We start from the raw sequence: 24,949 nt of genomic DNA on the forward strand, positions 1-24,949 counted from the left end.
CAATGCCACCATTAGACAACCGCCAGTTTGTCCAGCCGCATACGGGGAATCTGCAATCCGCGAACCGCTCAACATGATGAAATTGGTAGGACTCGCAGCAGCAGGGATGAATGGATATTAGAAAAGGATACTTAACCTCTCGCCTTGCAGATGCTAGTCGTTGGCTCGGTGGCCCTGCTCCTGGCGCTGGCCAGTGCCCGGCCCCAAAACGATGTCGAGGTTCTGGAGTACGAATCGGAGAACACTGGCCTCGGCGGCTACAAGTTCAGCTATAAATTGAGCGACGGCACCAGTCGCACGGAGGAGGGCGTGGTCAACAACGCGGGCACCGATAACGAATCGATATCCATCCGGGGATCCGTCAGCTGGGTGGCTCCCGATGGCCAGACCTACACCATCAACTTTGTGGCCGACGAGAACGGCTTCCAGCCGGAGGGTGCCCACCTGCCCAAGTAGGATGGCGCTCCCGTGGCGATCGTGTAAATACCAATCCCCGATCCCAAGCAATAACATATAGCTACACCCCGCCACCATCAAGAACCCGGCCATAGAGTGAGGTGCTGAATCCTGTCCGGAGGAGCTGTCCCTTGTCCCGTGGCAGCCAGTCGGTCAGTCAGTTAGTAAGTCGATCAGTCAGTCAAGTCAGTGTCGTGCATTGTTTTCTATTTTCTTGTTACTCGCATTAAAGCCGAACTTTCGATACTCGAACAAAATATCTTTCACTTGTGGTTCTTTCAGTTTCTGTTTTTCATTTTATACATTTTAACGCAAACCTTTTTTATTTACAATATTATCTATATATGTTTTAGTTTGTTCTCTCTAAGTGTAAAGTATTGCTGGACAAATCTGTCACTAGATTTTTCGCAAAGCATCCAGAAAAGGATTTAAAGGTGGGGAATGTGCTCGCCCTGCGGCTGGAAACCATTTTCATCGGCCACGTAGGTAATGGAGTAGGTCTGCCCGTCGTCTCCGACGTAGCTGTAGGATCCTGCCACCTGGAGGGCCTCCTCCTCGGGTCCGAGGTTCTTAACCGTGCCGTGCTGCTCCTGCTTGGTGCCATCGCTAGTCTCGAAACTGTAGTTGTAGCTATCGGCGTTGACCTCCGACTTCTGCTCGACGATCTCCGCTTCCTGGGCAGGAGCTGCCAGGCACAAGGCCATCGAAAGGCAGGCGAACACGAGGATGGTCTTCATCTCTGGAGGTTGTTACTTAAAGGTTCTTGGGACTCCACAAATTCTAACTGTTGGATTGCACAACTTGCGATGCCTTTTATAGGATTGCAACAGCCGCTATCAAATCAGTGGCTAATGCAATTAACAGTTTAAGTCAAGTTTTCAGCTCGATTTGACTGGCTCTATCTGAGGTCGGGTGGTGTTAATTATCTGTCTACATTAATTGAGAAACACCCGATAAAATTAACAAGATAGTCCAAAAATGTATATAGCCCACAATAGTAAACAATGCCACATCTGCACTTGCATTTTGGGCATCCAAAGAAAAAAATGTTATTTAAGGCTTTCCTATGTTAATGCTCTCGTTTAAATTATCATGTAAATCGATCATAAGTTCGAATTAGTAGGCCCAACTAGTTTCCATCCTCACGTTGCCGAATTTTAACTAGTTTAGGCCTTTGTGACGCATGTGGGCAACAATAAAGATTGAAGCGGTTCGACTATAAATAGCCCGAAAATAGGCCTAAGCAGTATAGTAATCTTTGACTCTTCAACGATCTACAACGCCTTCAACATGAAATTCGCCGTCGTCCTGTTCGCCCTCTTCGCCGTGGCTCTGGCCGCTCCCGCCACTCAAAACGAGGCTGTGGTCCTGAAGCAGACTTCCGATGTCGGACCCGAGAACTACTCCTACAGGTATGATACCGAGAGCTTCTCCAAAGAATACAAATTCTGACTCTCATTTTCTTAGCTTGGAGACCAGCAATGGCATTAAGGCTGATGAAGCTGGTGAGCTGAAGAACGTTGGATCTGAGAACGAGGGAATCGCCGTCCGCGGATCCTTCTCCTTCGTGGCTGATGATGGCCAGACCTACACCGTCAACTACATCGCCGACGAGAACGGATTCCAGCCCCAGGGTGCTCATTTGCCCGTTGCCCCCGAGGCCTAAGTTTAAGGTGTTGAAATAAATTGTTTATAAAAAAAACTCTTTGGCTTGGTTCCTTTTATCAAAGTGGTGGGGTGTGGTCTCTAGTTAAGAACAAAGAACATTTATCAACTTATCAACTTATACCAACTGAAAGTAAAAAACCTATAATGTAAAACAAGAAAATGAAGCTCACTTTGGAAATACGAAGCCTATATACACTTTCAGTTGAAACTAAAGCCAATAAAAGGTCAACATCATTTACATCTTTAGATAATAGACTATTTTTAGCTATTTAAATTTTTCTATTCATTTCAACATCATTTATATGCCACCAATACAATATTTAGCCATCCGATAGCAATATATACAAGATGTACTTCATCGAGTCGGAATTCTTCTTAACTGCTTCGAAAGAATATAGTAATATATTGTGAAATCTATGCCAAACGCCCAAATTGGATTTTCTTAAAAGTATAATAAATAACCACGTATTCTAATCCTAGACAGTAAAAACATTATTCGGTTTATGAGAATTTTTTCTTAAGTAATTGAAAAATTAAAAAAAAGAATTTTTCAAATGTTATTTTAAGTTTCCGTTTCTTTACCATACTCCAAGCGTCCAAAATCATATTGTTATCATACATGTTTTGGGTGAAATCCAATCAGCTCAACAGAATGATGATGTACTTCAATGTATAGGACTTATTTGATGGCCGTATTGGATGGTGTAGTAACGCTGGACAAAGGCAAATAAAATTAAATGTTTTATGTTAAGCTGCGCTCGAAAAGAGCCATGATGTGATCCCAGTTGATGTTTTAAATTCCAAGATGCCGTAGATGGAAAATATATTTAAGCGATTGGTTTTAAGCTAAATGCTTAATCCAAGGAGCGCAGCGTAAGCTGAATGAATCTAATATCCAACGTATCCACCAGCTATAACTCTTACGTCTCCAACCCGATTTTTTTTTCCAAGAAAAATAATATTTGAATTTTTTTATAAACAATTTATTTCAACACCTTAAACTTAGGCCTCGGGGGCAACGGGCAAATGAGCACCCTGGGGCTGGAATCCGTTCTCGTCGGCGATGTAGTTGACGGTGTAGGTCTGGCCATCATCAGCCACGAAGGAGAAGGATCCGCGGACGGCGAGGGACTCGTTCTCAGATCCAACGTTCTTCAGCTCACCAGCGGCATCAGCCTTCTGGCCATCGCTGGTCTCCCAGCTGAGAAGATGAGAAGTAGGAGTCAGAATTTGTATCCTTTGGAAGAGCTCTCGGTAACTTACGCGTAAGAGAAGTTCTCGGGTCCGACATCGGAGGCTTGCCTCACGATCTCAACCTCGGCGGGAGCGGCCAGAGCCACGGCGAAGAGGGCGAACAGGACGACGGCGAATTTCATGTTGAAGGCGTTGTAGATCGTTGAAGAGTCAAAGATTACTATACTGCTTAGGCCTATTTTCGGCCTATTTATATACGTATAGGCGATGCTGAATTTGGACGCTACATCTGCTGAAACTAGTTTAATGCCAATAAGCCACAATAAAAATGCCTATGGAAAAAAAACCACTGAATATGAATACGATTTAAAATGATGAGCTTTGGCGACCAAAAATCAGATGGCTGTTTGTTAGCATGGGTGATCTCGTTTTAATTACAAAATTATTCAAATATGAAGATTCTAATAAAAGATTGTTAACGGTAGAAACAACAAGTTTTTCTAAGTTTGAAGCAGTAAAAAAGGGAACTTTTTAAAAATTTCTTTCATTGCGTATCCATTATTTGAATCTGGATGTTCAATCCCTATATTTGAACTCTTTTAGCTTCCGAAACCTTTTTCGTTGAAACGCGCACGAGGATGGTGGGCGTAAAATATGTCTGGCAAGTTTTAAATACGTCATTCGCTGTGTATTAATTAATAAAGTTTAAACCATTGATTTCGCGGCTTGTGGGCGTGTAAGTGTGCAAACCATTTAAATTAAAGACGCGCTGCGTACGAATAATAATTCGAGTAACGGGTGTTATAAAATTTCTAATCATTCCATTTTGCCAGCAGAAGTAAAGAATGTGATTAAGTTTTAAGCAATTTGATTTATTCGTTTAGTTTTTCAACAACTTAGGCAACGGGGGCAACGGGCAGATGGGCACCCTGGGGCTGGAATCCGTTCTCATCGGCCACGTAGGTGACGGTGAAGTGCTCGCCGGTCTTCTCATCCACCCAGGAGTAGGATCCGTGGACAACAGCGGCCTCGTGCTCGGTGCCGACATCCTTGAGGACTCCGCTCTGGTCGATTTTGGTTCCATCGCTGGTCTCCAGGGCAGAGCTCCACTTATCGGGCTGCACATCGGAATCCAATCGGACGATCTGGGAGTCGCTGGGGGCGGCCACGGCCAGGGCGAAGAGGGCGACGAAGACGATGAGGAACTTCATGTTGAATGGTCTTTGTTAGATAGCTGGAAACTGTCTGATGATCCACTGCAGTTGGGCGGAGACTTTTATACGATTCGCGAATCGCGAAATGCAAAAGCCAAAGGTGAGAGATAGCATTGAGCGAATTTGCCAAAAATATGCCAATGGATATTAATGCTTTGACAATACTATCGCGAATTTATTTGCGTTTGTTCCGGTCAAACTGGAAACTAAAGCAGCAGCTGCACTCCAAAAACAAATTTAACTCTCGAAACTGAAGCTGAAAGCGAATCCGAATCCGAACTATTGTCGCCGAAACCAGCTGGGCCAGTGCATCCGCAATAGAAACAACTTGCTAACACAACATCTAAGGCCAAGTTCATGCAAATGTTTTCAAATAGTCAGAGAAGGCAAGTTCATCGCTTGCGCAAATCAATTTAGGTAAGTAGATATTGCATAGGAAAGCATGGAAATGTATGGGTACAGTAAAGGACTTAAATCGCTAAAAAAAAATGTAATATACGTATTCACTTAATAGTTTTGAGTATGTGGGTAATGCATGAGGAGGCATTTTAAGGAATAATTTTACTGAAACAGCAAAGATATCCTTTGATTAAAATATAATATTCACTAATTGAAAAAAAGTAGCTAAAGAAATTGAAACAATTGAAATATAACTTTTATAGCCAATTAGTTACTTAACTCATTAGTGGCACTTGACTTGTTTTAGATGTGGTTGTGTAAAAATAAAAATTATATTGTGCTTTAACAATACCTCAATTAATTTGCCGAAAAGATAAGCTCTACAAAACATTTTTTTATTGATATTAAATTTGTATTAAAAACTAAAAAGACCTAAAATATTTTTTCTAGGCATATTTAAACGCTATATATATTTTATTTTGAATACTATATATTTTTTTAAAAGAAACATTTTTAGTTTGTTTTATATGTGCAGATTTATTTCAAATAAACAACAAACATTTTTAAAATGAACCACGTTCTCTTTAGTGGGGGTCCCGTTTTAAAAGTAGGTATGTAATTTAATTAATTTTTTTTGTATTACCGGGGCTAACAAAACGCTGTCCGCATTATTTGATTCAATACATATTTTGCACTGGACCACATTATATTATTGGATAAGCTCATTGACAGTGTGTTCAACAAGTTCCACTTAAAGAAATTTATAAGATTCCCGTTTAGCTAGTTCCAGTATTAATAAAAAGTATAAAATTTTTTTGCAAAACAATCAATTTATTTAAGTCCCTAAAATAGTTTAGGCAAGAGGAGCCACGGGCAGATGGGCACCCTGGGGCTGGAATCCGTTCTCATCGGCCACGTAGGTGACGGTGAACTTCTCGCCGGTCTTCTCATCCACCCAGGAGTAGGATCCGTGGACAACAGCGGCCTCGTGCTCGGTGCCGACATCCTTGAGTTGTCCGCTCAGGTCGATGGAGGTTCCATCGCTGGTCTCCAGGACCGAGCTCCACTTCTCGGGCTGCACATCGGACTCCGATCGGAGGGTCTGGACTTCGTTGGGGCGGGCCACGGCCAGGGCGAAGAGGGCGACGAAGACGATGAGGAACTTCATGTTGAGGCTGGATAGAAAGCTTGTGACTGTCTGATGATCCACTGCAGTTGGGCGGGGGCTTTTATACGCGAAACATTGCCAAAAATGCAAAAGCCAAAACTGGCATTGAAGTTCGCGAAATGCAAATGAGTTTGCCAATAATTTTATACTCTTTGCAAAAGTATTATAAATTTGCACATTTGTTTAACTTTAAGAAAAGCACTAATACGTCAGAGTACGTCTAGTTTTAAATTGGAGTATGCAGATGAACTACGTTCTTAAGACATCATTATTAACCTTGTCAAGTTATCCTAAAAAGTTTCTCAAGAAAAAGTATTAAATATCATTTTTTTTCTATAATATATATTATCTGCTTGGAAATCTTTATTAAGACTCGCGAATTGGAATAATACATTCTGAAGATGTTCTTGAATGACTTCGTTAAACCAATTAAAAATTTGTTTTCTTATTTTTAAGAGTACATAAGCTTAAGCTTTCCCTAGGTAAGCTTTCTTTGACATTGAAAATAAATAATTTGATTTGCAACATATAAATTTATTTGTCGCAGATGAAAGTAGAACAAAACGCAATTCATTTAAAAGATATGTACATATTGAATAACCAACCTGTTTCAAAACCTAATTTAAGGAATAAGCTGTTAAGTATTTTTACATAATGTATCCTAAATTTTTAATATTGTGACAATGCTTAGAATTGAATTTGAGAGCTATAGTCCAAAAAATCTTAAGGCTTATAATAATCCCAAAATCCAAAAGAAAATCATATAAACTTCATTTTTCCTTTTAATCTTGTTTTATTCAGGGAAAAAATATACCAAAATAATTCGAACGTATTATTTGAAATGGTTTAAAGTGTCCATCATGTTAAAAGCTTAAATTTGTATTGCAATTTCTTAAAAAAATACAGGCTGTTTATTATATAATCCCATCAATGCTCTTTAGCGTACATGCTACCAAATGAGCGTTTGCTTTTCAAAATGAATCAAATTTTTAATCGGTTTTTTCTAGTTGGCCGCTATAAAAACCGCAGAATCTGCCATCAGCTCAATAACCCTAGTATCCATATTTAGATGCTGAAACAGAAAATAAATCCCCGCAAGGACTTGGATTTTTCTGAAATTCTCAGAACCGAATAAAAATCGTTACGATTACTTGCAATTAACAATCAATTTTATTTAGTCTCTGAATGAACAAATTTCGTTTCGTGATCGAGGACAGTTTAAGCGACTGGGGCCACGGGCAGATGGGCGCCCTGGGGCTGGTATCCGTTCTCATCGGCCACGTAGGTGACGGTGAACTTCTCGCCGGTCTTCTCATCCACCCAGGAGAAGGATCCGTGGACAACGGCGGCCTCGTGCTCGGTGCCGACATCCTTCAGGACTCCTTGCTGGTCGATGCTGGTTCCATCGCTGGTCTCCAGGGCGGAGCTCCACTTATCGGGCAGCACATCGGACTCCGATCGGATGGTCTGGACTTCGTTGGGGCGGGCCACGGCCAGGGCGAAGAGGGCGACGAAGACGATGAGGAACTTCATGTTGAGGCTGGATAGAAAGCTTGTGACTGTCTGATGCTGAATTGCAGTTGGGCGGGGGCTTTTATACGCTTAAAATCGCGAACTGCAAAAGTCAAAGGTGGCACTGAATTCGGCAGATTGCAAATGAGTTCTGCTAATATTTATGTAGATCGGTGGCGATAATGAGCGCATCATTATTTTTGCTTTGTTTCCGGTCAAACTGGACTGGTCGCCGCATCAAACTCAAACTATTCACACCCAACCGGCGGAGAGGGCTGCATTCGACGGCTGCGCCTGCACGAAATGAAAGGGGAGGATGACCACCGGTCGCTGATCTTTCGAGCAATTTGGAGCTTTTTTTTATGCATCTTATATCATTCAAATTAAGCTGAAGAGATGTGTTTATCGCATTCACGATTGCGTGGTTAAATGGAAACGATTTCAGGTATTTTTGCATACTACGGTTCGGTTTAATGTTGGCGTTAAGTCCCGTTGAGAAATCAGTTATCTTTATTAGCTTGTTCATTGTTAAATGCCACATTTCCTTTTCTTTAGAATGTATAAATAACTTTTATATGTAATTATATAAGTTATATGGGTTAATATGAAAATTAGGTAAAACTTTCATGATTAGGACTTTTTTTAGAATTAAATTTATTAATTGTTTTTGTTCGTTTAAAAGTTTTTTTTTTTTTTTTAATAAGAGAGATATTTGCTTTATCTGTAAAGAACATTTTTGACAACTTAATTGCATCCACCCAATAAAGTAAAAATAACCAGAGATGGTGGAGTTCGATTTTCTTGCCGCGTTTATTTAATAATCAACTAGAAACCATTATAGATAGAACAGCTCTCGGTTAGCGTATCCGATTCCGCTTAGTTGCTGATGGGCACATTGGGCAGATGGGCTCCCTCGGGCTGGAATCCGTTCTCGTCGGCGATGTAGTTGACGGTGTAGGTCTGGCCATCATCGGCCACGAAGGAGTAGGATCCGCGCACCACGATGGCCTCGTGCTCGGTGCCCACATCCTTCAGCTGTCCCTGCTCCTCGTGCTTCTTGCCATCGCTGGTCTCCAAACTGTATGGTAATAGGGTATAATTTTAATCCAGGATGAATTCTAGATAAGCCTTCTAGGGACTCACGCAAAGTTGTAGCCTTCGGGCTGGACGTCGGACTCCAGGCGCAGGATCTGGGCCTCCGCATCGGGAGCGGGAGCGGCCAGGACGACGGCGAAGAGGGCGGCGAATACGATGGCGATGGTGCACTTCATGGTGTTTGTTGGTTTGTTTTTGGTGGTTGGTTGGTTGGTTGAGAGGATTCGATGGGAACTTGCGACCGAACGGGTAGTCAACGTTACTTGATTTGTGATGTTTATGGCCCTGTCCAGGCGTTTATATAGTCGGATCGGAGGCCGCCAATCGAAGAAAAGTCAGTCGAAAATAAAAATGACTAATTACACGCCGAGCACCGGAGCCAACAAATTGGCTTGAAAAACGCACAAAAACAACACGAAAAAAGCACAACAACCATACCAAGGCACAAATAATAACGTAAAACAAAAACTTCTAAGGCAAACAAATCGACGCCGTTTTTAGGAAATACCTCATCATCATCATTTGCATTTTTCGTGAATCAATCAATCCAATCGCTTCCAAGTCGAAGACAACAAGCCAAACATTTTTGATAATCCATGGGTATTCATATTTTGTGGCAGAGTGGGACGGCTAACTCACCCTGCAGCATCAGAAGCGTCGAGACCGCAAATCACAGGTGGATCGAATTGAAAGCCTGTTTTCGTTCAAATATTCACAATTGGCTGTCGATACACAAGTGCATTTCCTCAAGAATCAGGAAGTCCCATAAAACCCTATTCTTACTTTAAAATCCAAAAGAAAAGTGTTAAAGTTAAAAAGTAAAACACACTGACCTGAAAACGTTGCATTGGAATCCTACAAATTGGTAAGTTCAAAGCACAAACAATATGAAAGATATGGTAGATATGGCACAACAAATTCTTCTTACAATTTTCTAAGCCTTTTGGAAGTGCAGTTGTGCTTCGCGTTTCTTATAATCTGCAGAAATCTCAAAATTTCCAACCATTTGCAATAAATAAAAATGTTGAATTATGCGTTCACTTTGTAATCGGCGAAAAAATGGATCAAGTAGAAGGAACTAAAAACGCATCTGGAAATCGGCAATTTTTTTAATTGAAAATCAAACTAAGTTTCTTAGGGGTTTCTTAGGGGACTATGTCGCAAGCATTTTGAGGTATTCCAATCCAAAATCGGACATCAATTAGAAAAGTTATGGGCTACCATGTGCTGGTTTTGTGCTATTTTCCTAGAAAACCATTTTTCGCATTTTTGACGTCATTTTCACATCATAAAAATGTGAAAAAAATCGACCCAAAAATCGAAACCAAACTAATAATGCAGTTTCCTAAGGGACTTTGTTACAAGCATATTGAGGTATACCAATCCAAAATCGAACATCACTAAGAAAAGTTATGGGCTTTCAAGTTCTAGTTTTAGGTAATTTTCCCAACCCAATTAAAATCGTTTTCTAGAAGTGAATGAATTTTTTTTAATATGATGCTTTTCGGCGAGTCTTAAACATAGTTAACACATTCATGCTGGGCTGGAACTCGATTGGCGAGCGACTTTCATCGGTTTGGTTTACTGAACGGCCCTGGGCAGATGGGCTCCCTCGGGCTGGAATCCGTTCTCGTCGGCCAGGTAGTTGATGGTGTAGGTCTGGCCGTCGTCACCCACATAGGCGTAGGATCCGCGCACCACGATGGCCTCGTGGTCGGTGCCCACGTCCTTCAGCTGGCCCTCCTCCTGGTGCGACTTTCCATCGCTCGTCTCCACACTGAAAGGGGGATAAAGACGAGAAACCAGTTAGCGAACGGCCTTGACACAGTTGGCCAACTGGGGAGCCGGCGATTTGGTCGGCGATCACTTACGCGAATTTATAGCCCTCGGGCTGGACATCGCTGTCGAATCGAAGCACCTGGGCATCCTGCTGGCTGGCTGGTGGAGCGGCCAGGACGCAGGAAAGCAGGCAGGCGAAGGCGATGGCAATGGTGAACTTCATCTTGGAACTGGTGGTGTTGGGTTGACTCGAGTGCTGCTGGGTTCGAGGAGCTTGCAGGCAATGATTGTAATTCGCTCGTCGAGTGGCCAATTTATACTCCTTGGGCCATGTAATGCAATGCGTGTAAGTGGCAATTACCTGAGTAAAAGAAACGAGACCCGAAAAAAACGACACTAAAACTGAAGAGTGAGAGTGGGAGTGGGACAAACCAGTTTCTCGTTTCGTTTCCTTTGACCCACACTGGTTACCTAACCAGTTGCTGGATGCTTTGGCTTTGGCTCGGCTTTTGGCCGGCTCGCTATTTTGCGATTGATTGATTGCCCAGCGACAAGATACACAGATTTCATTTGTCTTCAACAAATTAACTACAAAGTGCGCCCGGCCCAGGCAATGAGTTGCGTTAGTTGCGCTTAGAAATAGTCAATAAACTGGGGAATTGGGTCAATCCGAATTTGGCTCAAGTGCAGGCGAAATGCTCGGCCTAATAAAAACTTATGGCCATTTCCAATTTCAATGTCACTTTAAAAAAGATTTCATCGGGACAATTGATTCTGTGACAGTTGAATTTTTCATGGTAGGAAATATAATTTGGGCACATAAAAGATATATTAATAGAAGATCAATAATAACATTTTGTATTTAAATAAATTTAAAGCTGAAAATTTTGCAGGTGTCGCCCATTTCAATAGTTTTTGTATTTAGTGTTTTTTTAATGCAAAAAAAAAACACAATAATAATATAAATTCTTAAAAACGGAAAACAATTATAATATTCTTTGTTATTGACAAATTATTTCTGAAGCAGTTGAAAATAAAAATGCAGTCAAAACATCATCACTTAGCTTCTCCTAATTTTAGAACCCATTGCTTTTAAGTGCTTAGATTTAAGTGGGCAAAAGACCCCAACAAAAAAATTTATATTTTTAATGCCTTTGGCGATTTTAGAGGGTTAAGGCAACACCATTTGAACTTTTTGGAGCGTCTTCGCTGCGAATCGTTTGCTTTCAATTTCATTTGGACTTGATTTGCCTGCTTTTTGGCTGCCGCTCGAGTCATTTGGATATTCGCATTTTATTACACACTCCGTTAATTAGCCTGGGTTTTGCGCTGGGCTCCGATTCGGAATCGGAATCGGTATGGATTGCATGTGGATTTGGATATATTGAACGGCCTTTGCGCAATCCGAGTTAGTCGCATGCGCGGATCGGCACAGGACAGGTGACAGATGGCCGGGCTTCAACTGCTCCTAACGGGCCTAATCCTGGCCAGCTTCTGCGCGTGCTCCTCAAATGCCGCCGATGCCACCGCCCAGATATTGCGCTACGATAACGCCGTTTTGGACAGCGATGGCTACGCCTTCTCGTAAGTAGGTGGTTCAGGGTCAAGGCCAAGTGCGGCATACAAATCTCCTAAAGACATTTCCCCGCAGATTCGAGACGAGCGATGGGATTTCGCGCGAGGAAAAGGCCACCCTGAAAAATCCCGGCACTCCCGAGGAGGCAATCGCCGTCCAGGGAAGCGTCAATTGGGTGGGACCCGATGGCGTCCACTACAAACTCAACTACCTGGCCGATGAGAACGGTTTTCAGGCCCAGGGCGAACATCTTCCGCAGGTGGAGCACTGATCACGTGATAGCTTTGAACTTTGTTAGAAAAAACATCGCAACACAAAAGCAAAAACAAAATCAAATTCAAACCCACCGAATAGCTGGAGGAGGCGGGCAGACAATAGAAATTAAATACATAATAAAAAGATATAGACATATTTGTGTATATAGCTTTGTGGCGGGGCATAAATTTTCACCCATCGAAATTGAATTGTATTCTAGGCAGGCGAATTAGCATATACGTTTGTATCTTCCAAACCCGTTTACTCTTCGCGCGGACTGAATGCCGTAACCGAGTAGCTGCGATCTCCCATCCCCCGTTCCCCGATCTCCGATCTCCGGGAGCTGACCAAACCGGTTCAATAAACGCCAAAAAGCATCCAACAAAGGTTGCCAAAAACGCAAACAGCGATTAAAGAAGCCACAAAGCTTCCAACGAAAGTGAGAACTTCGTGGAAAAAGGGCATTTTAAGGCAATTAACCCAAGCCTTTGTCATTTATCAATCGTAAACTGCAAAATAATCGGTCCTGTTTCAGCCTAGACATGTCTGCCTACATAGAGAAAAATCCAAAATATGTTCATTAAAGTTGAAAACATTTAAATAAACAAACTAAGTTTAAAATACGAGAACATTTATTTACAAATCGGAATTAAAAGCAACATGCAATATATTAAATGATTTTTTATATGTTTCAATAACTATAAACACAATTATATTGTATTATTTTCAAGTACTTTTTAAGATTTTCCTACTTCTTGCTGTGTATCAGGCTCACATTACTGAGTGATTTATAATGCCGGCAAATGACCTGCGATGGCATTACGCATACGCCCCGATGTATTGTAGGGCATAACCCAGCCTCAGTCGGCTGAGCTTGGTGTTGGCTTTTGTTGTCTGCTTAGCTGGTAAAAAATCGTTTTTATTTTATTGACTAAGGTCATCAACCAACACTCAGGCTGCTGACGATGTAGATGGAGATGATTACGATGATGATGACGATGATGATGACGTTGATGATGAGCCGCGTAATCTTGAATCTCTCGTGCCGCATCTTCACTTGAACAGCAAATGCAGCTGACAAGCAATGGCTGTGGAGGTTTTCGTTTCGATTCGATTCGATTTGGAGATTTTTGGAGGTTAAATCGCCCAGCCTTAATCGGAAATTGTGTCAGCAGCAGTTACCAGAGTTTATGGCGGAAATGCCTCGATATCAGCAAACAACTTGCACCTCTGCAGTTGAGCAATTGAAGAATTACTTTTAAGAGGAAATACCAGCTAAAAAAAGCAGAAATAAAGTGTTAATTGTGTGGGCAATTAAATGTGAAGCTCATGGGAATACAGCGATTCCATGAATTCTTTGCTTGATTTCCTGAACATATTTTGAGTAGTCAACCTGTCTTCACTTCCTGACTGCGCAGTTCTCTTGGAGTTTTATTCCCCAAACCCATTTATTATTTTGGCTTGGCTAATCTTCATCATCACAATTTGTTGATAGGTGCAAACATAGCCATTGACCTATTGCCATAGATCCAAATGTTTGGCTAAGAGTGTGTCTGTGTGTACTTATAGACAAACACGCGCATTGGCCAAATATTTGTTTTTTAAGAGGCCCAAACATTTCATTATCACTTGCCCCATCATCTCCGAATGCGATTTTACTTTCAGCTCCCGTGGCGAGGCAATTGAGATGAGACTCGAGCGCCCATCAGACGCTTAATGGTCTTTATATTTTTTGGCTTGTTCAATTAAAAGCTTAAGACCCTCAAGCTCGCACACACAGTTGCCTTCAATTATATGCGTATGGGTAGATAATTGTGTTTAGCATTTGAGGTGTCGGTTATGGGCTACCTCAACTTCACGGATCAAATGTGTGTGTGAGTGAGTGCTGGCCAACACTTGAAGAGTTGGCCCGGCCAGTTATAAAAAGCTCAACACTCATTACAGGGCGCCACATTACTCGTTAGTGCCTAATTGTGATAACTACCGGAGCGTGCAGTGCAAACTGAAACCCAAACTCCTCACAGATCCTGTTCAAAATCCCAAGAAACCCATCCAAATAACCATGCAGTCCTCAAGCATTTGCTTCCTGGCCGCCCTCGCCTTCGTCCTGGTTTCCTCGATCTGTGCCGCTCCTCTGGATGACTCGCAGCATGCCACCATCCTGCGCTACGACAACGACAACATCGGCACCGATGGCTACAACTTTGGGTAAGTTGTTGAGTAACCACTGGAATTACATATGGATTACTACGAGGATTTAGTAGGAAAATATTCCCTTTGTGTTTATGGTATAATTTGTGATGATTTTTTATTGGATACAATTTTCTTGCCTCAGGCACAAGGATTAAGTTAATAGTTGAAGAAATACATGATTCAGCAAGTATTAAGATATTTTTGTGTATTGACTTTTGAAAGCCAAACATTTTGTTTAAGTCTGACAACTCAAAAAATATTTATTTAAAGTATTCATAAGCTTAAATTACACAATAACTATTTATGAACCTTAAATCTCCCATTCAATTTTAGTTACGAAACCAGTGATGGAGTCACCCGTCAGGAGCAGGCTGAGGTGAAGAACGCCGGCACCGACCAGGAGGCCCTCAGTGTCCGCGGATCCGTCAGCTGGGTGGCTCCCGATGGACAGACCTACACCCTGCACTACATCGCCGATGAGAACGGCTTCCAGCCTCAGGGAGACCATCTGCCCCACAACTAAGCGAAGGCACTTTCTGTAGCCAGCACTAATCAGTATTTGTTCATTTTGTAAAATAAATCTAGTAACAACATTTTTTAATTTCAATCATATTAAAATTCATTAAAGATGGTGTGAAAGTATTATATATCATTTAAACAACGTATTTCAGTATTTACTTTCATTCCTACTAGGAAATAACAATTAATCATTTTTTTTAATTAAATATAAGTAATAATGTCAAGCATATTCTATTCATCTCTCTTAAATTTCTGAAAGTCATCACTTGAAAGTCTAAAACTTCGAAACTTTCCCTTATCTGCCTCATTTATTCCGAAACATAAGGCTCTTAAGATGTAAACTTGTTTCCCAAGCACATGCTAACTAGACTATAATAAGAGTCTTCTTCTGAAATGTTGGAACGTCCCTTGAACCCGGATCACTTTACGATCAGCATGCTAAATGCGATATTTATAGGAGGGCCACAAATATCCATAACGCGTTCGAGGTGAAATGAAAAGAAAAGTATGACGCAAGAGGTGGAAGAACAATGCCTTTGTTCTCCTCACATTTTCCATACGCACCGTTGGCCGACGCAATGCGGTGGGTCTCGTCTGGCGACTTCGCCTGGATGGCCTTCGGCTGGCAGAAATTTGCAAACTTTTGGCACGGCGAAACTTGTTTGGGTTTTTGTTGTCTTTGTAATTAATACATAATTAAAGTGGCGCATATTGAAATATGTGCGAGCGATCTGGCCACGAATGAAAACGAAGTTTTGAAGGTTAATTTGAGGCGTTGATTTAAATTTCATGCGATGCTAATGAAATTTGGAAGATGCCTGCCAAAAACAACATAGAGAGCACCCAGAGCCAAACGGCCATATTAATATGCATGAAATAAAAGGCGACAATGATCAAACTAGTTTTGGAAGAAGCCGATCGACCGACCGCATTGACTGCGGCTTTAGTTTATTTAAACCAACTCCGCTGCTGACGTAGTTGCCCTGCCCAATTGTGGGTTGAACACACTTTGGCCAATGTCTTCTGGATTTGCATATACCATATTTAGTACAGAACATTGGACTTTTGTAAGAGTGCATCAAGTTCATACTTAGCTTAAGTTCATATTTTTTAAATTTAGTATGGTTAAGTAATTAAATTGACGACCGAAGTATTTTTTTTAATTTTATTGGCTTTAGTTGTTGTGAACCAGTTAGTTAGTTTTCGCTAAAAACAAACATTGTGCAGCCGCATTTTATATGCAAAAACCAGTTGGCGCATCGTATTATAACTATGCGTTTCGCATAAAATTCGCGAAACCAAAACCATTATCATAAATTTTGCAAGTGATATGATAGTTTTGGATCCCAATCGTGCCTTTGAATAGTTTTGGCTATTTGGTATAAAAGAGTTCACCTGCAGTCAAACGATATCACTTGCATCGAACTCCTAGAGATCAGCACACAAGCCAAAAATCAACATGAAGTTCCTGATTGTCTTCGTCGCCCTCTTCGCCGTCGTTCTGGCCGCTCCTGGAGCTCCGGAAGCCGTCATCGAGAACTTGGAGTCCGAAGTTGGTCCTGAGAGCTTCCAATTCAAGTAAGTAGATTAAGAGCCGCCTCAAGCAGCTGCCTAACTGACTCTCCTCTCGATTTTAGCTTCAAGACCAGCGATGGCGTGGCGGCCCAAGAAGAGGGTGTTCTGCAAAATGTTGGATCCGACCACGAGTCCCTCGCCGTCAAGGGTTCCTACTCCTACGTGGGTCCTGATGGCGTGACCTACGTCGTTACCTACATCGCCGACGAGAACGGATTCCAGCCCCAGGGTGCCCATCTGCCCGTTGCCTAATTCCCCTCATCTGGATTATTCTTGTAAACTTTGCTCAACTGCCATAGAGACTCAAAGAGAAAATTTCTGAACTATTAAATACAAAATGATTTAAACACAACACAAAATGTTTTGATATTAAGGCAATCTGGTGCACTAATTCATACAGCTTAGGATTTAAAATCTATGCAGGAAGGCAAGAGCAATTATTATTTTTGGCGGATAAGCCGGAAAAATATAGCTTACTTTTTTTCCTCACGTATTAGTTATTTTAATTTTTTATTTTTTTTTTAGTTAATGCGACACAAAAACAAACCAATTGAAAACAGATATTTGTAAACAAAAAAAATTAAAAAATAGATAATTACCAAAGAAATTTTCATGACTTTTATTTTAGCAAATAATTTTATTTTTAGTCAACGTCATTTAACACTTTTTGTTAAGATTACAAGAAAAGCTCTTTTTGATTTGCTATGCTACTAAATTAATTAGTTGCCATTTAGGGAGATATATATGTTTTTTAAATATGTATGGCATTTATTTCTTACTAAGGTTCATCTTTTTAACTTACATTTATTACTGTTGCTGGTTTTTGACGATGAGTCTGTTGATAACATGTTCCTTGCGATAAGAAGTGCTTTTATATCTTTGCATCTTATCTTACCTTACCAGTGGTTCTTACCTTATTAAAAAAATGACATTTTCTACGTGTAAGTGGGAAATTAATAAAAATTAGTAATTAAAGATATAAAATTTTAAATGCTTGAGAGTTTTATAGAAAGTGAATAAATCAAAATAAAAAGTGAAAATCACAAAATTGAGTTAAGTGCAATTAAAAATATAATATAGTTACGTCCTCGTTGCAAAACTTAAATATAAATTTGCTTAAGGTAAATAAAAGATGGAACTTCATTTTGAATGGGCAAAGCATTTTTACTTCCATTCGTTTATATCGCAAAGATAGCAAAATGTAGATAGTTTGCGTTTAAATGCATGATATTGTTAGTGTGAAAAAAGTTAGGCGAAGCCAATGCGACAAACTTTTTGAAGATGGTCAATTTGCATTGCGTATTGGGCATAAAACTATTCAGCTTTAACCTGAAATTCATATCATTTATTTATCACATTACGTTTTTACTAATTTGCGTTTGTTTAACATAATGGCAAAAGCTTTTCCATCTATTTAAGGGGAGCAGCAGCTGGCAAACAGTATCATTTGTCTCGAGCTCTTCGGCAACCGCAGATCAAAACACCAAACCAAAAATCACCATGAAGTTCCTCATTGTCTTCGTCGCCCTCTTCGCCGTGGCCCTGGCTGATGTTGAGATCGTGAGGCAGGATTCCGACGTCCAGCCTGAGGGCTACCAATTCAGGTAAGCTCACCGCTAAGAGCCCCAAAAGGATATCTTAATCTATCTCCGACTTTTTCACCAGCTGGGAGACGAGCGATGGCTCACAGGCCCAGGCCCAGGGTGTCCTGAACAATCCTGGATCCGAGCACGAGTCTCTCGCCGTCAAGGGTGCCTACTCCTACGTGGGTGAAGATGGCGTGACCTACTCCGTCAGCTACATCGCCGACGAGAACGGATTCCAGCCCCAGGGTGCCCATCTGCCCGTTGCCCCCCAGGCCTAATTCCCCTCAACCGGATTGTGCAGTTCCTTGTTAATATCGCTTAACTTCCACAAACTCTTCTTAGCCCTTCTTTTCGAGGGCACGAGAATCTAAGTCAAAAAACCTAAATTGTTGAATATTAAAGAAAACATGATACCATAAAAACAATGTTTTCCAGATTTTATTGGTAGCTATTAATGTACGTCAATGGTACTGATGCCAAATACGTGTGCATAAATTTGTTAATGAAAAGTAATGACAAGAAAAAATAAGACTGTGAGATATACAATTTTAAAATTGGAAAGGATTTACTGAACTAGTTAATAGATATTAAAAAAAGAAAAATGAAGATACGGGGTTACAAGTGTCAAAATTGTTTGTCGCAGGAACGAGTGTTTTATAATCGAGGCACTTACACTGGGATATTTAAGGGGGAAATACAATTAGAAGGCCTAAAATGAGAGTCCTATCTTTGGGAGTGGATTGCAAGTAGGGAATTAAATTATTCTTAGCGATTCTTGTTACATGTTATTAGAAAATTATTGAGCAATAAAAATCAGTCAAGGCTTCATTTATGATCAATAATGTGGAGTTGTGTTTTGAGGGATGAACTATGCGCCGTGCAGTCTCCTGGTCCAGGATCACGTCTTAAACAAAAAACAGCAACTGGGCATTAAACTTAGAGCGACTTTGTAAACAAGACTTTTCAATAAAAGCGTTTAAAGTTCACCTTTGTGGATGTCAGCCATTTGACACTCACTCACTAAATTGCGTATTACTTAGAAAATAATTACCGGACGGCTTTATGCACTTAAAGGCTTATTCCCAGACATATTTAGAGTACATTAAGCCAATAAAAATTTTTTTCGAAAACAAATTTCTTAAGTATTATTAAACACTGATGAATAGCTAAGATCAAGATTTTGTATTTTATTTAAGTTGAGCAAAGAAAATGAGATTCACTTCAAAAGATGTTCTGCCCTTATTCCTACGACTTAATTGTTTTGTTTAGAGATTGATAAGAGTGATAAAAGTTTCAGGGAAAGACTAACCCTTACCATTTTTACCACTTTGCTCTCATTCGATCAGGTTTCTTTTTCTGATGAATTACATATACCATACAACAGGAGTTATATTAATATAGGTTTTGATTAATTAATAATAAAGCATTATAAATTCTGTTCACGTTTTTTTTGTCACCTCTGCTTGTACATTTGTAAGGTTTTTGTCTAAACGAAAGTAATTTCTTATATTTCTTCTTTCAGTGTAGGATGAAATCATGGATAGTGTACGATTAGTGTTATTGCAACTGTCACAAGAAAAGGTATATAATAATTAATATATATAATATATAGAATAATTGGCATATGCTTAAACTGTTTGTTGTAAATATACTAGAAGAATATAAGCGGCTTTTAATGTCTTTGTGACCTGTTTATCGAAATAACTTATAAAATAACTAATAAAAGTATACATGCGCAAAAAAAAACATTAATCAATTGATTTATGAACTCGATTTTGGCATGAGACATTTCTTCCACGATATTGTATAGTTAGCTAGTCAGCTCGGAGAGCTAGCTTCTAATTGAATTTGAACTTGTCGTCTCCTCCCAAGAAGACAGCTGGAAAGCGAATGCGACAAACTATATAGAAGATGGTTGATTTACATATCATCGATTGGGCTTTTAACAATTCAGCCTTAGGCCGAAATCAATTTCACACATTTATCACATTATGCTTTAAACACTACACGTTTGACTAGTTTGGCCGCGTTGGGCTCGGCTGCCAAAGTTTGCCCATCCATCGATATAAAGGGTGCCCCCCGCCAACCAACAGCATCATTCGCCGTGAACTGTTCGCCAGCCGCAGATCAAAGCACCAACCAACCAAGAATCACCATGAAGTTCCTCATTGTCTTCGTCGCCCTCTTCGCCCTGGCTCTGGCCGCTCCCGCCGAGGTTGAGATCCTGAAGCAGGCTTCCGAGGTCGGACCCGAGAGCTTTGCCTACAAGTAAGTAACCGAGAGCTCTTCCAAAGGATACAAATTCTGACTGTCATCTCTTCATCTTCTCAGCTGGGAGACCAGCGATGGCCAGAAGGCTGAGGCCGCTGGTGAGCTGAAGAACGCTGGATCTGAGAACGAGGGCATCGCCGTCCGTGGATCCTTCTCCTTCGTGGCTGATGATGGCCAGACCTACACCGTCAACTACATCGCCGACGAGAACGGATTCCAGCCCCAGGGTGCTCATTTGCCCGTTGCCCCCGAGGCCTAAGTGGAGCTGCTCTCATCCAGAGGCAGCTGCAAAGCCATCTATCCTTCAAAACTCCTTGTTAATAACTCCGAACCTTACCAAACCGATCCGGTCCTTATTTTCAAAGGACGGGAGCTAAGTCAGCCAATCCCTTTTGTTAAATATTAAAAAAAATGATTACCGAAACTTATATGTGTTTTATTGGTTTTTAAATTTTTATTTTGTATTTTATGCAGCATTTTTCAGAGGTCGCCGTTTAACTGAAGTCAAATGATCCGAGATTATACAATTTAACATGTTTTTTATTTTTTGTGACATTTAACAAGTCTCATATTAATACCCAATTCTTAATTATGTTGAGTACTCAGTGATTTATATTTAGACAGAGAACGATGATAGATTAGAGAACGATGATTGATATTTTCTATAAATAATTGATTTTTATACCAACTGAGCGTTCGCATACATATGCACGTGCCTGTACTTATTCAAACATTTGATGTTAATATGAGAAATGACAATGGCAAAATCACAATGCACAATAACAAAAGTTATGACTTAGTATAACTCGACGGGAAGACATCTCCTAAGTCGCACAGATTAAATACAAAAATCAGCCCACTAATTTCAGGAAAAATATTTTTAAATTTGTTTTGGCCAAACACGAGCTTGAAAAGTAAACAATATGTTTGATGGCAAGGCGAGGCGTCATTCTGTCTATCAAATGGCAGTGGACAAGGTAATTGCATACATTACCTCCCACTGGACATACCTGCAAGCACGATTAGTGCAGGGTACTTAGAGTGGTAATCTGTAATTAAAATGTGTTTTATTGAATGTTTCCATTATAGCTGATTTCTTTCTACCTCATTTGTTTGTATTATTTTGCATTTTTCGCCGATGAGGACATTATCCAGAGGTTCCGTATAAAAGGGCGTCATTCGATCGCATCGCAGCTCAGTAAAGTGCAGCTAAGTGCGACGGAGACTGCTAAAATTCAATTGTTCCCGCGATGCATTCGAGTTTCATGTGGCTGCTGGTTGCCCTCTTGGCATTTGGGGCTTCTCTGGCTGTTGCCCAGGATGCCCAGGCGGAGACCCTCAAACTGGAGAGCGAGAACACTGGCGACAAGTATTCCTTTAGGTGGGTATGGTCCTTTTTGGGCATTGAATTCTTATATTATTAAATGTAAATACATAATTCGTTGTGCGGAAATGTTTATATAACACTTTTGAGATATATTTGTCCAGTGTTAATTTTTTAATAATATGTAAAGAAAAAAAAAACGCAAAAATGATTGCATGAATTATACAATTTCAATGACCTTCAAGAGAACCAACATTAAATGAAATTGAGAAAATAGTTTGATGGGTAACGGAGAAGTATTTATCCAGTGTCAAGATCGCTGATTTATCAACTAGCAGCTAAATAAAATACGCAGCTTAATAAAAAATGATCCAAAACCATTGAGTGATGATTAAATACATCAATTAACATAATCCATTTCCGAACGCAGCTTTGACACCAGCAATGGAATTTCGCGCACGGAGACGGGAGAGGTGAAGCCGGGTGCCACGCCGGAAGAAGGATCCCTTTCCGTCCAGGGATCCACCAGCTGGTCAGCTCCGGATGGCAAGAAGTACGAGATCAGCTTCACGGCCGACGAAACTGGCTACCATCCCAAGTTCAGGCTGGTGGCTTAGACGATGTCTGGAATTTATGCTTAGCTAATTATTCGCAACAATAAAGTTGACTTAATTTATCCATTGTAACAGCTTGAGTACAAAAATAGACTCCATTTTTTAAGTCTTAAGGAAGCTCCAGATTTAATTGACGTCACTGATCTTGGGCGGATTGGTAGGAACATAATACTATATACCATACCACCATGAATAGCCAATAATTTGAATAATGAAATATTTATGACTGCGATTCTTTTCGGCCTATCGTGTCATTTAAATTTCATATTAGGCCTTTTAATGCTCCAACTCCGAACGAAAACGAAACCCAAACCAGACTCTTTTCACATTAACATTGACTTTGCTGATTATGTTTTGTACACGTTTGACTAGTTAGGCCGCGCTTTGAATAATCGCCAAACATATGGCCAACTATAAAAGGGTTACCACTGCCCTCCATCGATACCACTCGTCTCGAACTGTTCGCTAGCCGCAGATCAAAGCACCAACCAACCAAGAATCACCATGAAGTTCCTCATTGTCTTCGTCGCCCTCTTCGCCCTGGCTCTGGCCGCTCCCGCCGAGGTTGAGATCCTGAAGCAGGCTTCCGAGGTCGGACCCGAGAGCTTCTCCTATGGGTAAGTAACCGAGAGCTCTTCCAAAGGATACAAATTCTGACTGTCATCTTCTCAGCTATGAGACCAGCGATGGCGCTAAGGCTGATGCCGCTGGTGAGCTGAAGAACGTTGGATCTGAGAACGAGTCCCTCGCCGTCCGCGGATCCTTCTCCTTCGTGGCTGATGATGGCCAGACCTACACCGTCAACTACATCGCCGACGAGAACGGATTCCAGCCCCAGGGTGCCCATCTGCCCGTTGCCCCCGAGGCCTAAGTCAAACCTCCTACAAAACTCCTTGTTATTTCCCACAAAAAATACCTAATTCCGTTTGTGCTTTACCTCTCGTGGTAAAGATTCCTGAGCCATAGAACGCAGTTTGTTGAATATTAAAAAATGAAGAATTGATATGATTTTGTTTTATTGAATTGGTTAAAAACCTATACAGGAACTCGTAGAGTTCTAACTATTATTAAAATGGATGAGCATTTTCATGATTAGTTTCAGGTTTTTTATGGAGGCGGTAATATAAACATTTAGATTGGATTACTTCCACTGGTGGGCTTTTGACTTAAATAAATTTTTAATAATACCAACAATTTTATTAGTTCAGGGCTATTATTTTGAAGCTTAAATATTATATTACGATACATCATTAAATCATCGAAAGTGTTTACTTCAGGCTAAATATTTTAGAAATTCATGAAAAACATTTTAAATTTCAGATAGAAAGAATTTTTGTTATAAACCTATGTTATTTAGAACAATCCAACATAAATATATTTTTCAACAAAAAATTGGGTTTTAATCCATGTTTTGGTTAACAAAGATCTCTTTACAGCTGGAAATATTTTTATGTTTGGTACTCAAATTTTCTAGTAAGAGTTAAGAATACCTTTTACTTATTGTTCTTGGGGTTGGAGATCTTGGCTTCTTTTACAAAAGAAGTGCCGTCTTTGCGGTAAAAAATAATAAATTGAAACATTGCTTACTTTGAGGGCTTAAATTTAATAAAGCATGCAAAACGAAAGACTTAGGCAACAAACTCGATTAATTCCCTTGCATACTTTTAGGGGAGCTCAAAGAATTTTATGCATAGCTTCGTGACGCGCCTGATTCAACTCGCATCATTTATGCTCACACGCGAAGACAACAGTTATTGTAATTAATATGCAAATTTTAGAATACAACATCAGTCATTGCCGAACTTGACAGCAATATTTCAATTGCAATTGGCTGCCGGCATCCGGTACAAGACACGATGACTGCTGATTGTCGATCGATAATGAGAATGGAGAAGTGCAAACATCTTCCTCATTGCATACTGATTTGCTCATCAAGCAGGTCAAGTGCCTGCCCACTAATTATACTCAACAAGTGGAATCACAGCTACCTCGGGGTCAATTACACATTAACTTATTAACAAATGGTTAATCAACAGTTGAACCCTTTAAAAGAAGTGAACCATTTACCCCTTTGTACCTTTTGTTCGCTGAATAATTGATTGTATGTTATACAAAATAAACCTTCATAAAGGTTTTTGTCTTGTTTACTTCATGGAATGGAAAAGATCAGGTGTAAAAACGACATTTGCAAAAATCCACCTATTAAAAGGCGAATGAAAAACACTCAGGAAGTCTAGAAATAGAAGCTCCACATATTTCCTAACAAAGCCAAAAACTACTTCTGCTTTTGTTGAAATATTTTTGGGATGCAAATAGCCAAAAATTCTTAAACTGGCTGACAGGCAGTTTATATAATCGAATAAATAGATGTGCAGAGTGCATGAAATTTAAATTATGAGTACAGGCTTGGCTGCTACCTCAAGAGGTGTGATGCGATCTGGCCAATGCTACCAGCTCTGCGATCCGACTTGGCCAATACCAACACAACTCTTAGCACACAGATACGCACGCACACTCGGGCAGCGGCCAACGGGCAGCGGCAGGTCCGCGT

General features: G+C 40.5%; 15 protein-coding genes across 15 annotated transcripts; 9 read left to right on the forward strand and 6 right to left on the reverse strand.

The window, feature by feature from the left end:
* Positions 1–23: 23 nt before the first annotated feature.
* Positions 24–708, forward strand: LOC108093132 (endocuticle structural protein SgAbd-6). Its single transcript, XM_017193077.2, has 2 exons — positions 24–85; positions 151–708. Exons 1-2 carry the CDS (start codon positions 74–76, stop codon positions 454–456), a joined length of 318 nt encoding a protein of 105 aa, XP_017048566.2. The 5' UTR covers positions 24–73; the 3' UTR covers positions 457–708.
* Positions 709–818: 110 nt separating this feature from the next.
* On the reverse strand, positions 819–1,219 carry LOC108093139 (larval cuticle protein 65Ag1). The gene has a single exon (XM_017193084.1). The coding sequence runs from the start codon at positions 1,191–1,193 to the stop codon at positions 885–887; it is 309 nt and encodes a 102-aa protein (XP_017048573.1). The 5' UTR covers positions 1,194–1,219; the 3' UTR covers positions 819–884.
* Positions 1,220–1,687: 468 nt separating this feature from the next.
* LOC108093131 (larval cuticle protein 65Ag1-like) lies at positions 1,688–20,884 on the forward strand. The gene is made up of 3 exons (XM_017193076.1): positions 1,688–1,868; positions 1,924–2,118; positions 20,716–20,884. Exons 1-3 carry the CDS (start codon positions 1,747–1,749, stop codon positions 20,717–20,719), a joined length of 321 nt encoding a protein of 106 aa, XP_017048565.1. The 5' UTR covers positions 1,688–1,746; the 3' UTR covers positions 20,720–20,884.
* LOC108093137 lies at positions 3,092–4,529 on the reverse strand. The gene is made up of 3 exons (XM_017193082.2): positions 4,224–4,529; positions 3,388–3,650; positions 3,092–3,325 (listed from the first exon to the last, which is right to left on the reverse strand). Exons 1-3 carry the CDS (start codon positions 4,527–4,529, stop codon positions 3,127–3,129), a joined length of 768 nt encoding a protein of 255 aa, XP_017048571.2. The 3' UTR covers positions 3,092–3,126.
* LOC108093141 (larval cuticle protein 65Ab1-like) lies at positions 5,785–6,102 on the reverse strand. The gene has a single exon (XM_017193086.1). It carries the CDS (start codon positions 6,097–6,099, stop codon positions 5,785–5,787), a length of 315 nt encoding a protein of 104 aa, XP_017048575.1. The 5' UTR covers positions 6,100–6,102.
* Positions 7,318–7,632, reverse strand: LOC108093135 (larval cuticle protein 65Ab1). The gene has a single exon (XM_017193079.1). It carries the CDS (start codon positions 7,630–7,632, stop codon positions 7,318–7,320), a length of 315 nt encoding a protein of 104 aa, XP_017048568.1.
* Positions 8,403–8,963, reverse strand: LOC108093128 (larval cuticle protein 65Ag1). The gene is made up of 2 exons (XM_017193073.1): positions 8,755–8,963; positions 8,403–8,689 (listed from the first exon to the last, which is right to left on the reverse strand). Exons 1-2 carry the CDS (start codon positions 8,880–8,882, stop codon positions 8,488–8,490), a joined length of 330 nt encoding a protein of 109 aa, XP_017048562.1. The 5' UTR covers positions 8,883–8,963; the 3' UTR covers positions 8,403–8,487.
* On the reverse strand, positions 10,199–10,757 carry LOC108093130 (larval cuticle protein 65Ag1). The gene is made up of 2 exons (XM_017193075.1): positions 10,578–10,757; positions 10,199–10,483 (listed from the first exon to the last, which is right to left on the reverse strand). Exons 1-2 carry the CDS (start codon positions 10,706–10,708, stop codon positions 10,288–10,290), a joined length of 327 nt encoding a protein of 108 aa, XP_017048564.1. The 5' UTR covers positions 10,709–10,757; the 3' UTR covers positions 10,199–10,287.
* On the forward strand, positions 11,933–12,420 carry LOC108093127 (endocuticle structural protein SgAbd-6). Its single transcript, XM_017193072.1, has 2 exons — positions 11,933–12,069; positions 12,137–12,420. The coding sequence occupies exons 1-2, from the start codon at positions 11,933–11,935 to the stop codon at positions 12,330–12,332; spliced, it is 333 nt and encodes a 110-aa protein (XP_017048561.1). The 3' UTR covers positions 12,333–12,420.
* Positions 14,276–15,125, forward strand: LOC108093126 (endocuticle structural protein SgAbd-6). Its single transcript, XM_017193071.2, has 2 exons — positions 14,276–14,524; positions 14,843–15,125. The coding sequence occupies exons 1-2, from the start codon at positions 14,379–14,381 to the stop codon at positions 15,030–15,032; spliced, it is 336 nt and encodes a 111-aa protein (XP_017048560.1). The 5' UTR covers positions 14,276–14,378; the 3' UTR covers positions 15,033–15,125.
* LOC108093138 (larval cuticle protein 65Ag1-like) lies at positions 16,456–16,855 on the forward strand. Its single transcript, XM_017193083.1, has 2 exons — positions 16,456–16,606; positions 16,666–16,855. Exons 1-2 carry the CDS (start codon positions 16,488–16,490, stop codon positions 16,853–16,855), a joined length of 309 nt encoding a protein of 102 aa, XP_017048572.1. The 5' UTR covers positions 16,456–16,487.
* LOC108093140 (larval cuticle protein 65Ag1-like) lies at positions 18,059–18,611 on the forward strand. The gene is made up of 2 exons (XM_017193085.2): positions 18,059–18,207; positions 18,269–18,611. Exons 1-2 carry the CDS (start codon positions 18,104–18,106, stop codon positions 18,465–18,467), a joined length of 303 nt encoding a protein of 100 aa, XP_017048574.1. The 5' UTR covers positions 18,059–18,103; the 3' UTR covers positions 18,468–18,611.
* Positions 20,276–20,884, forward strand: LOC108093136 (larval cuticle protein 65Ag1-like). The gene is made up of 2 exons (XM_017193080.1): positions 20,276–20,457; positions 20,521–20,884. The coding sequence occupies exons 1-2, from the start codon at positions 20,345–20,347 to the stop codon at positions 20,717–20,719; spliced, it is 312 nt and encodes a 103-aa protein (XP_017048569.1). The 5' UTR covers positions 20,276–20,344; the 3' UTR covers positions 20,720–20,884.
* Positions 20,885–21,656: 772 nt separating this feature from the next.
* On the forward strand, positions 21,657–22,470 carry LOC108093270 (endocuticle structural protein SgAbd-6). Its single transcript, XM_017193249.2, has 2 exons — positions 21,657–21,841; positions 22,215–22,470. Exons 1-2 carry the CDS (start codon positions 21,711–21,713, stop codon positions 22,399–22,401), a joined length of 318 nt encoding a protein of 105 aa, XP_017048738.1. The 5' UTR covers positions 21,657–21,710; the 3' UTR covers positions 22,402–22,470.
* Positions 22,471–22,826: 356 nt separating this feature from the next.
* LOC108093271 (larval cuticle protein 65Ag1-like) lies at positions 22,827–23,401 on the forward strand. The gene is made up of 2 exons (XM_017193250.2): positions 22,827–23,015; positions 23,071–23,401. Exons 1-2 carry the CDS (start codon positions 22,903–22,905, stop codon positions 23,267–23,269), a joined length of 312 nt encoding a protein of 103 aa, XP_017048739.1. The 5' UTR covers positions 22,827–22,902; the 3' UTR covers positions 23,270–23,401.
* Positions 23,402–24,949: the final 1,548 nt, after the last annotated feature.

The sequence above is a fragment of the Drosophila ficusphila genome, unplaced genomic scaffold (assembly GCF_018152265.1).
Source record: "Drosophila ficusphila isolate 14025-0441.05 unplaced genomic scaffold, ASM1815226v1 contig_106, whole genome shotgun sequence".
NCBI lineage: Eukaryota > Metazoa > Arthropoda > Insecta > Diptera > Drosophilidae > Drosophila > Drosophila ficusphila.

What these genes read in the sequence shown, in the direction of transcription:
- LOC108093271 (XM_017193250.2), top strand. Translation starts at nt 22,903, where the DNA reads ATGAAGTTCCTCATTGTCTTCGTCGCCCTCTTCGCCCTGGCTCTGGCC. An exon ending in CCCGAGAGCTTCTCCTATGG is followed by an intron (nt 23,016 to 23,070) that starts GTAAGTAACCGA and finishes TCATCTTCTCAG; the next exon opens with CTATGAGACCAGCGATGGCG.
- LOC108093139 (XM_017193084.1), bottom strand. Translation starts at nt 1,193, where the DNA reads ATGAAGACCATCCTCGTGTTCGCCTGCCTTTCGATGGCCTTGTGCCTG.
- LOC108093270 (XM_017193249.2), top strand. Translation starts at nt 21,711, where the DNA reads ATGCATTCGAGTTTCATGTGGCTGCTGGTTGCCCTCTTGGCATTTGGG. An exon ending in GGCGACAAGTATTCCTTTAG is followed by an intron (nt 21,842 to 22,214) that starts GTGGGTATGGTC and finishes TTCCGAACGCAG; the next exon opens with CTTTGACACCAGCAATGGAA.
- LOC108093131 (XM_017193076.1), top strand. Translation starts at nt 1,747, where the DNA reads ATGAAATTCGCCGTCGTCCTGTTCGCCCTCTTCGCCGTGGCTCTGGCC. An exon ending in CCCGAGAACTACTCCTACAG is followed by an intron (nt 1,869 to 1,923) that starts GTATGATACCGA and finishes TCATTTTCTTAG; the next exon opens with CTTGGAGACCAGCAATGGCA.
- LOC108093137 (XM_017193082.2), bottom strand. Translation starts at nt 4,529, where the DNA reads ATGAAGTTCCTCATCGTCTTCGTCGCCCTCTTCGCCCTGGCCGTGGCC. An exon ending in CCCATCTGCCCGTTGCCCCC is followed by an intron (nt 3,651 to 4,223) that starts GTTGCCTAAGTT and finishes TTTTTTCCATAG; the next exon opens with GCATTTTTATTGTGGCTTAT. An exon ending in CCCGAGAACTTCTCTTACGC is followed by an intron (nt 3,326 to 3,387) that starts GTAAGTTACCGA and finishes TCATCTTCTCAG; the next exon opens with CTGGGAGACCAGCGATGGCC.
- LOC108093135 (XM_017193079.1), bottom strand. Translation starts at nt 7,632, where the DNA reads ATGAAGTTCCTCATCGTCTTCGTCGCCCTCTTCGCCCTGGCCGTGGCC.
- LOC108093128 (XM_017193073.1), bottom strand. Translation starts at nt 8,882, where the DNA reads ATGAAGTGCACCATCGCCATCGTATTCGCCGCCCTCTTCGCCGTCGTC. An exon ending in CCCGAAGGCTACAACTTTGC is followed by an intron (nt 8,690 to 8,754) that starts GTGAGTCCCTAG and finishes ATTACCATACAG; the next exon opens with TTTGGAGACCAGCGATGGCA.
- LOC108093136 (XM_017193080.1), top strand. Translation starts at nt 20,345, where the DNA reads ATGAAGTTCCTCATTGTCTTCGTCGCCCTCTTCGCCCTGGCTCTGGCC. An exon ending in CCCGAGAGCTTTGCCTACAA is followed by an intron (nt 20,458 to 20,520) that starts GTAAGTAACCGA and finishes TCATCTTCTCAG; the next exon opens with CTGGGAGACCAGCGATGGCC.
- LOC108093138 (XM_017193083.1), top strand. Translation starts at nt 16,488, where the DNA reads ATGAAGTTCCTGATTGTCTTCGTCGCCCTCTTCGCCGTCGTTCTGGCC. An exon ending in CCTGAGAGCTTCCAATTCAA is followed by an intron (nt 16,607 to 16,665) that starts GTAAGTAGATTA and finishes TCTCGATTTTAG; the next exon opens with CTTCAAGACCAGCGATGGCG.
- LOC108093140 (XM_017193085.2), top strand. Translation starts at nt 18,104, where the DNA reads ATGAAGTTCCTCATTGTCTTCGTCGCCCTCTTCGCCGTGGCCCTGGCT. An exon ending in CCTGAGGGCTACCAATTCAG is followed by an intron (nt 18,208 to 18,268) that starts GTAAGCTCACCG and finishes CTTTTTCACCAG; the next exon opens with CTGGGAGACGAGCGATGGCT.
- LOC108093141 (XM_017193086.1), bottom strand. Translation starts at nt 6,099, where the DNA reads ATGAAGTTCCTCATCGTCTTCGTCGCCCTCTTCGCCCTGGCCGTGGCC.
- LOC108093130 (XM_017193075.1), bottom strand. Translation starts at nt 10,708, where the DNA reads ATGAAGTTCACCATTGCCATCGCCTTCGCCTGCCTGCTTTCCTGCGTC. An exon ending in CCCGAGGGCTATAAATTCGC is followed by an intron (nt 10,484 to 10,577) that starts GTAAGTGATCGC and finishes TCCCCCTTTCAG; the next exon opens with TGTGGAGACGAGCGATGGAA.
- LOC108093126 (XM_017193071.2), top strand. Translation starts at nt 14,379, where the DNA reads ATGCAGTCCTCAAGCATTTGCTTCCTGGCCGCCCTCGCCTTCGTCCTG. An exon ending in ACCGATGGCTACAACTTTGG is followed by an intron (nt 14,525 to 14,842) that starts GTAAGTTGTTGA and finishes ATTCAATTTTAG; the next exon opens with TTACGAAACCAGTGATGGAG.
- LOC108093127 (XM_017193072.1), top strand. Translation starts at nt 11,933, where the DNA reads ATGGCCGGGCTTCAACTGCTCCTAACGGGCCTAATCCTGGCCAGCTTC. An exon ending in AGCGATGGCTACGCCTTCTC is followed by an intron (nt 12,070 to 12,136) that starts GTAAGTAGGTGG and finishes ATTTCCCCGCAG; the next exon opens with ATTCGAGACGAGCGATGGGA.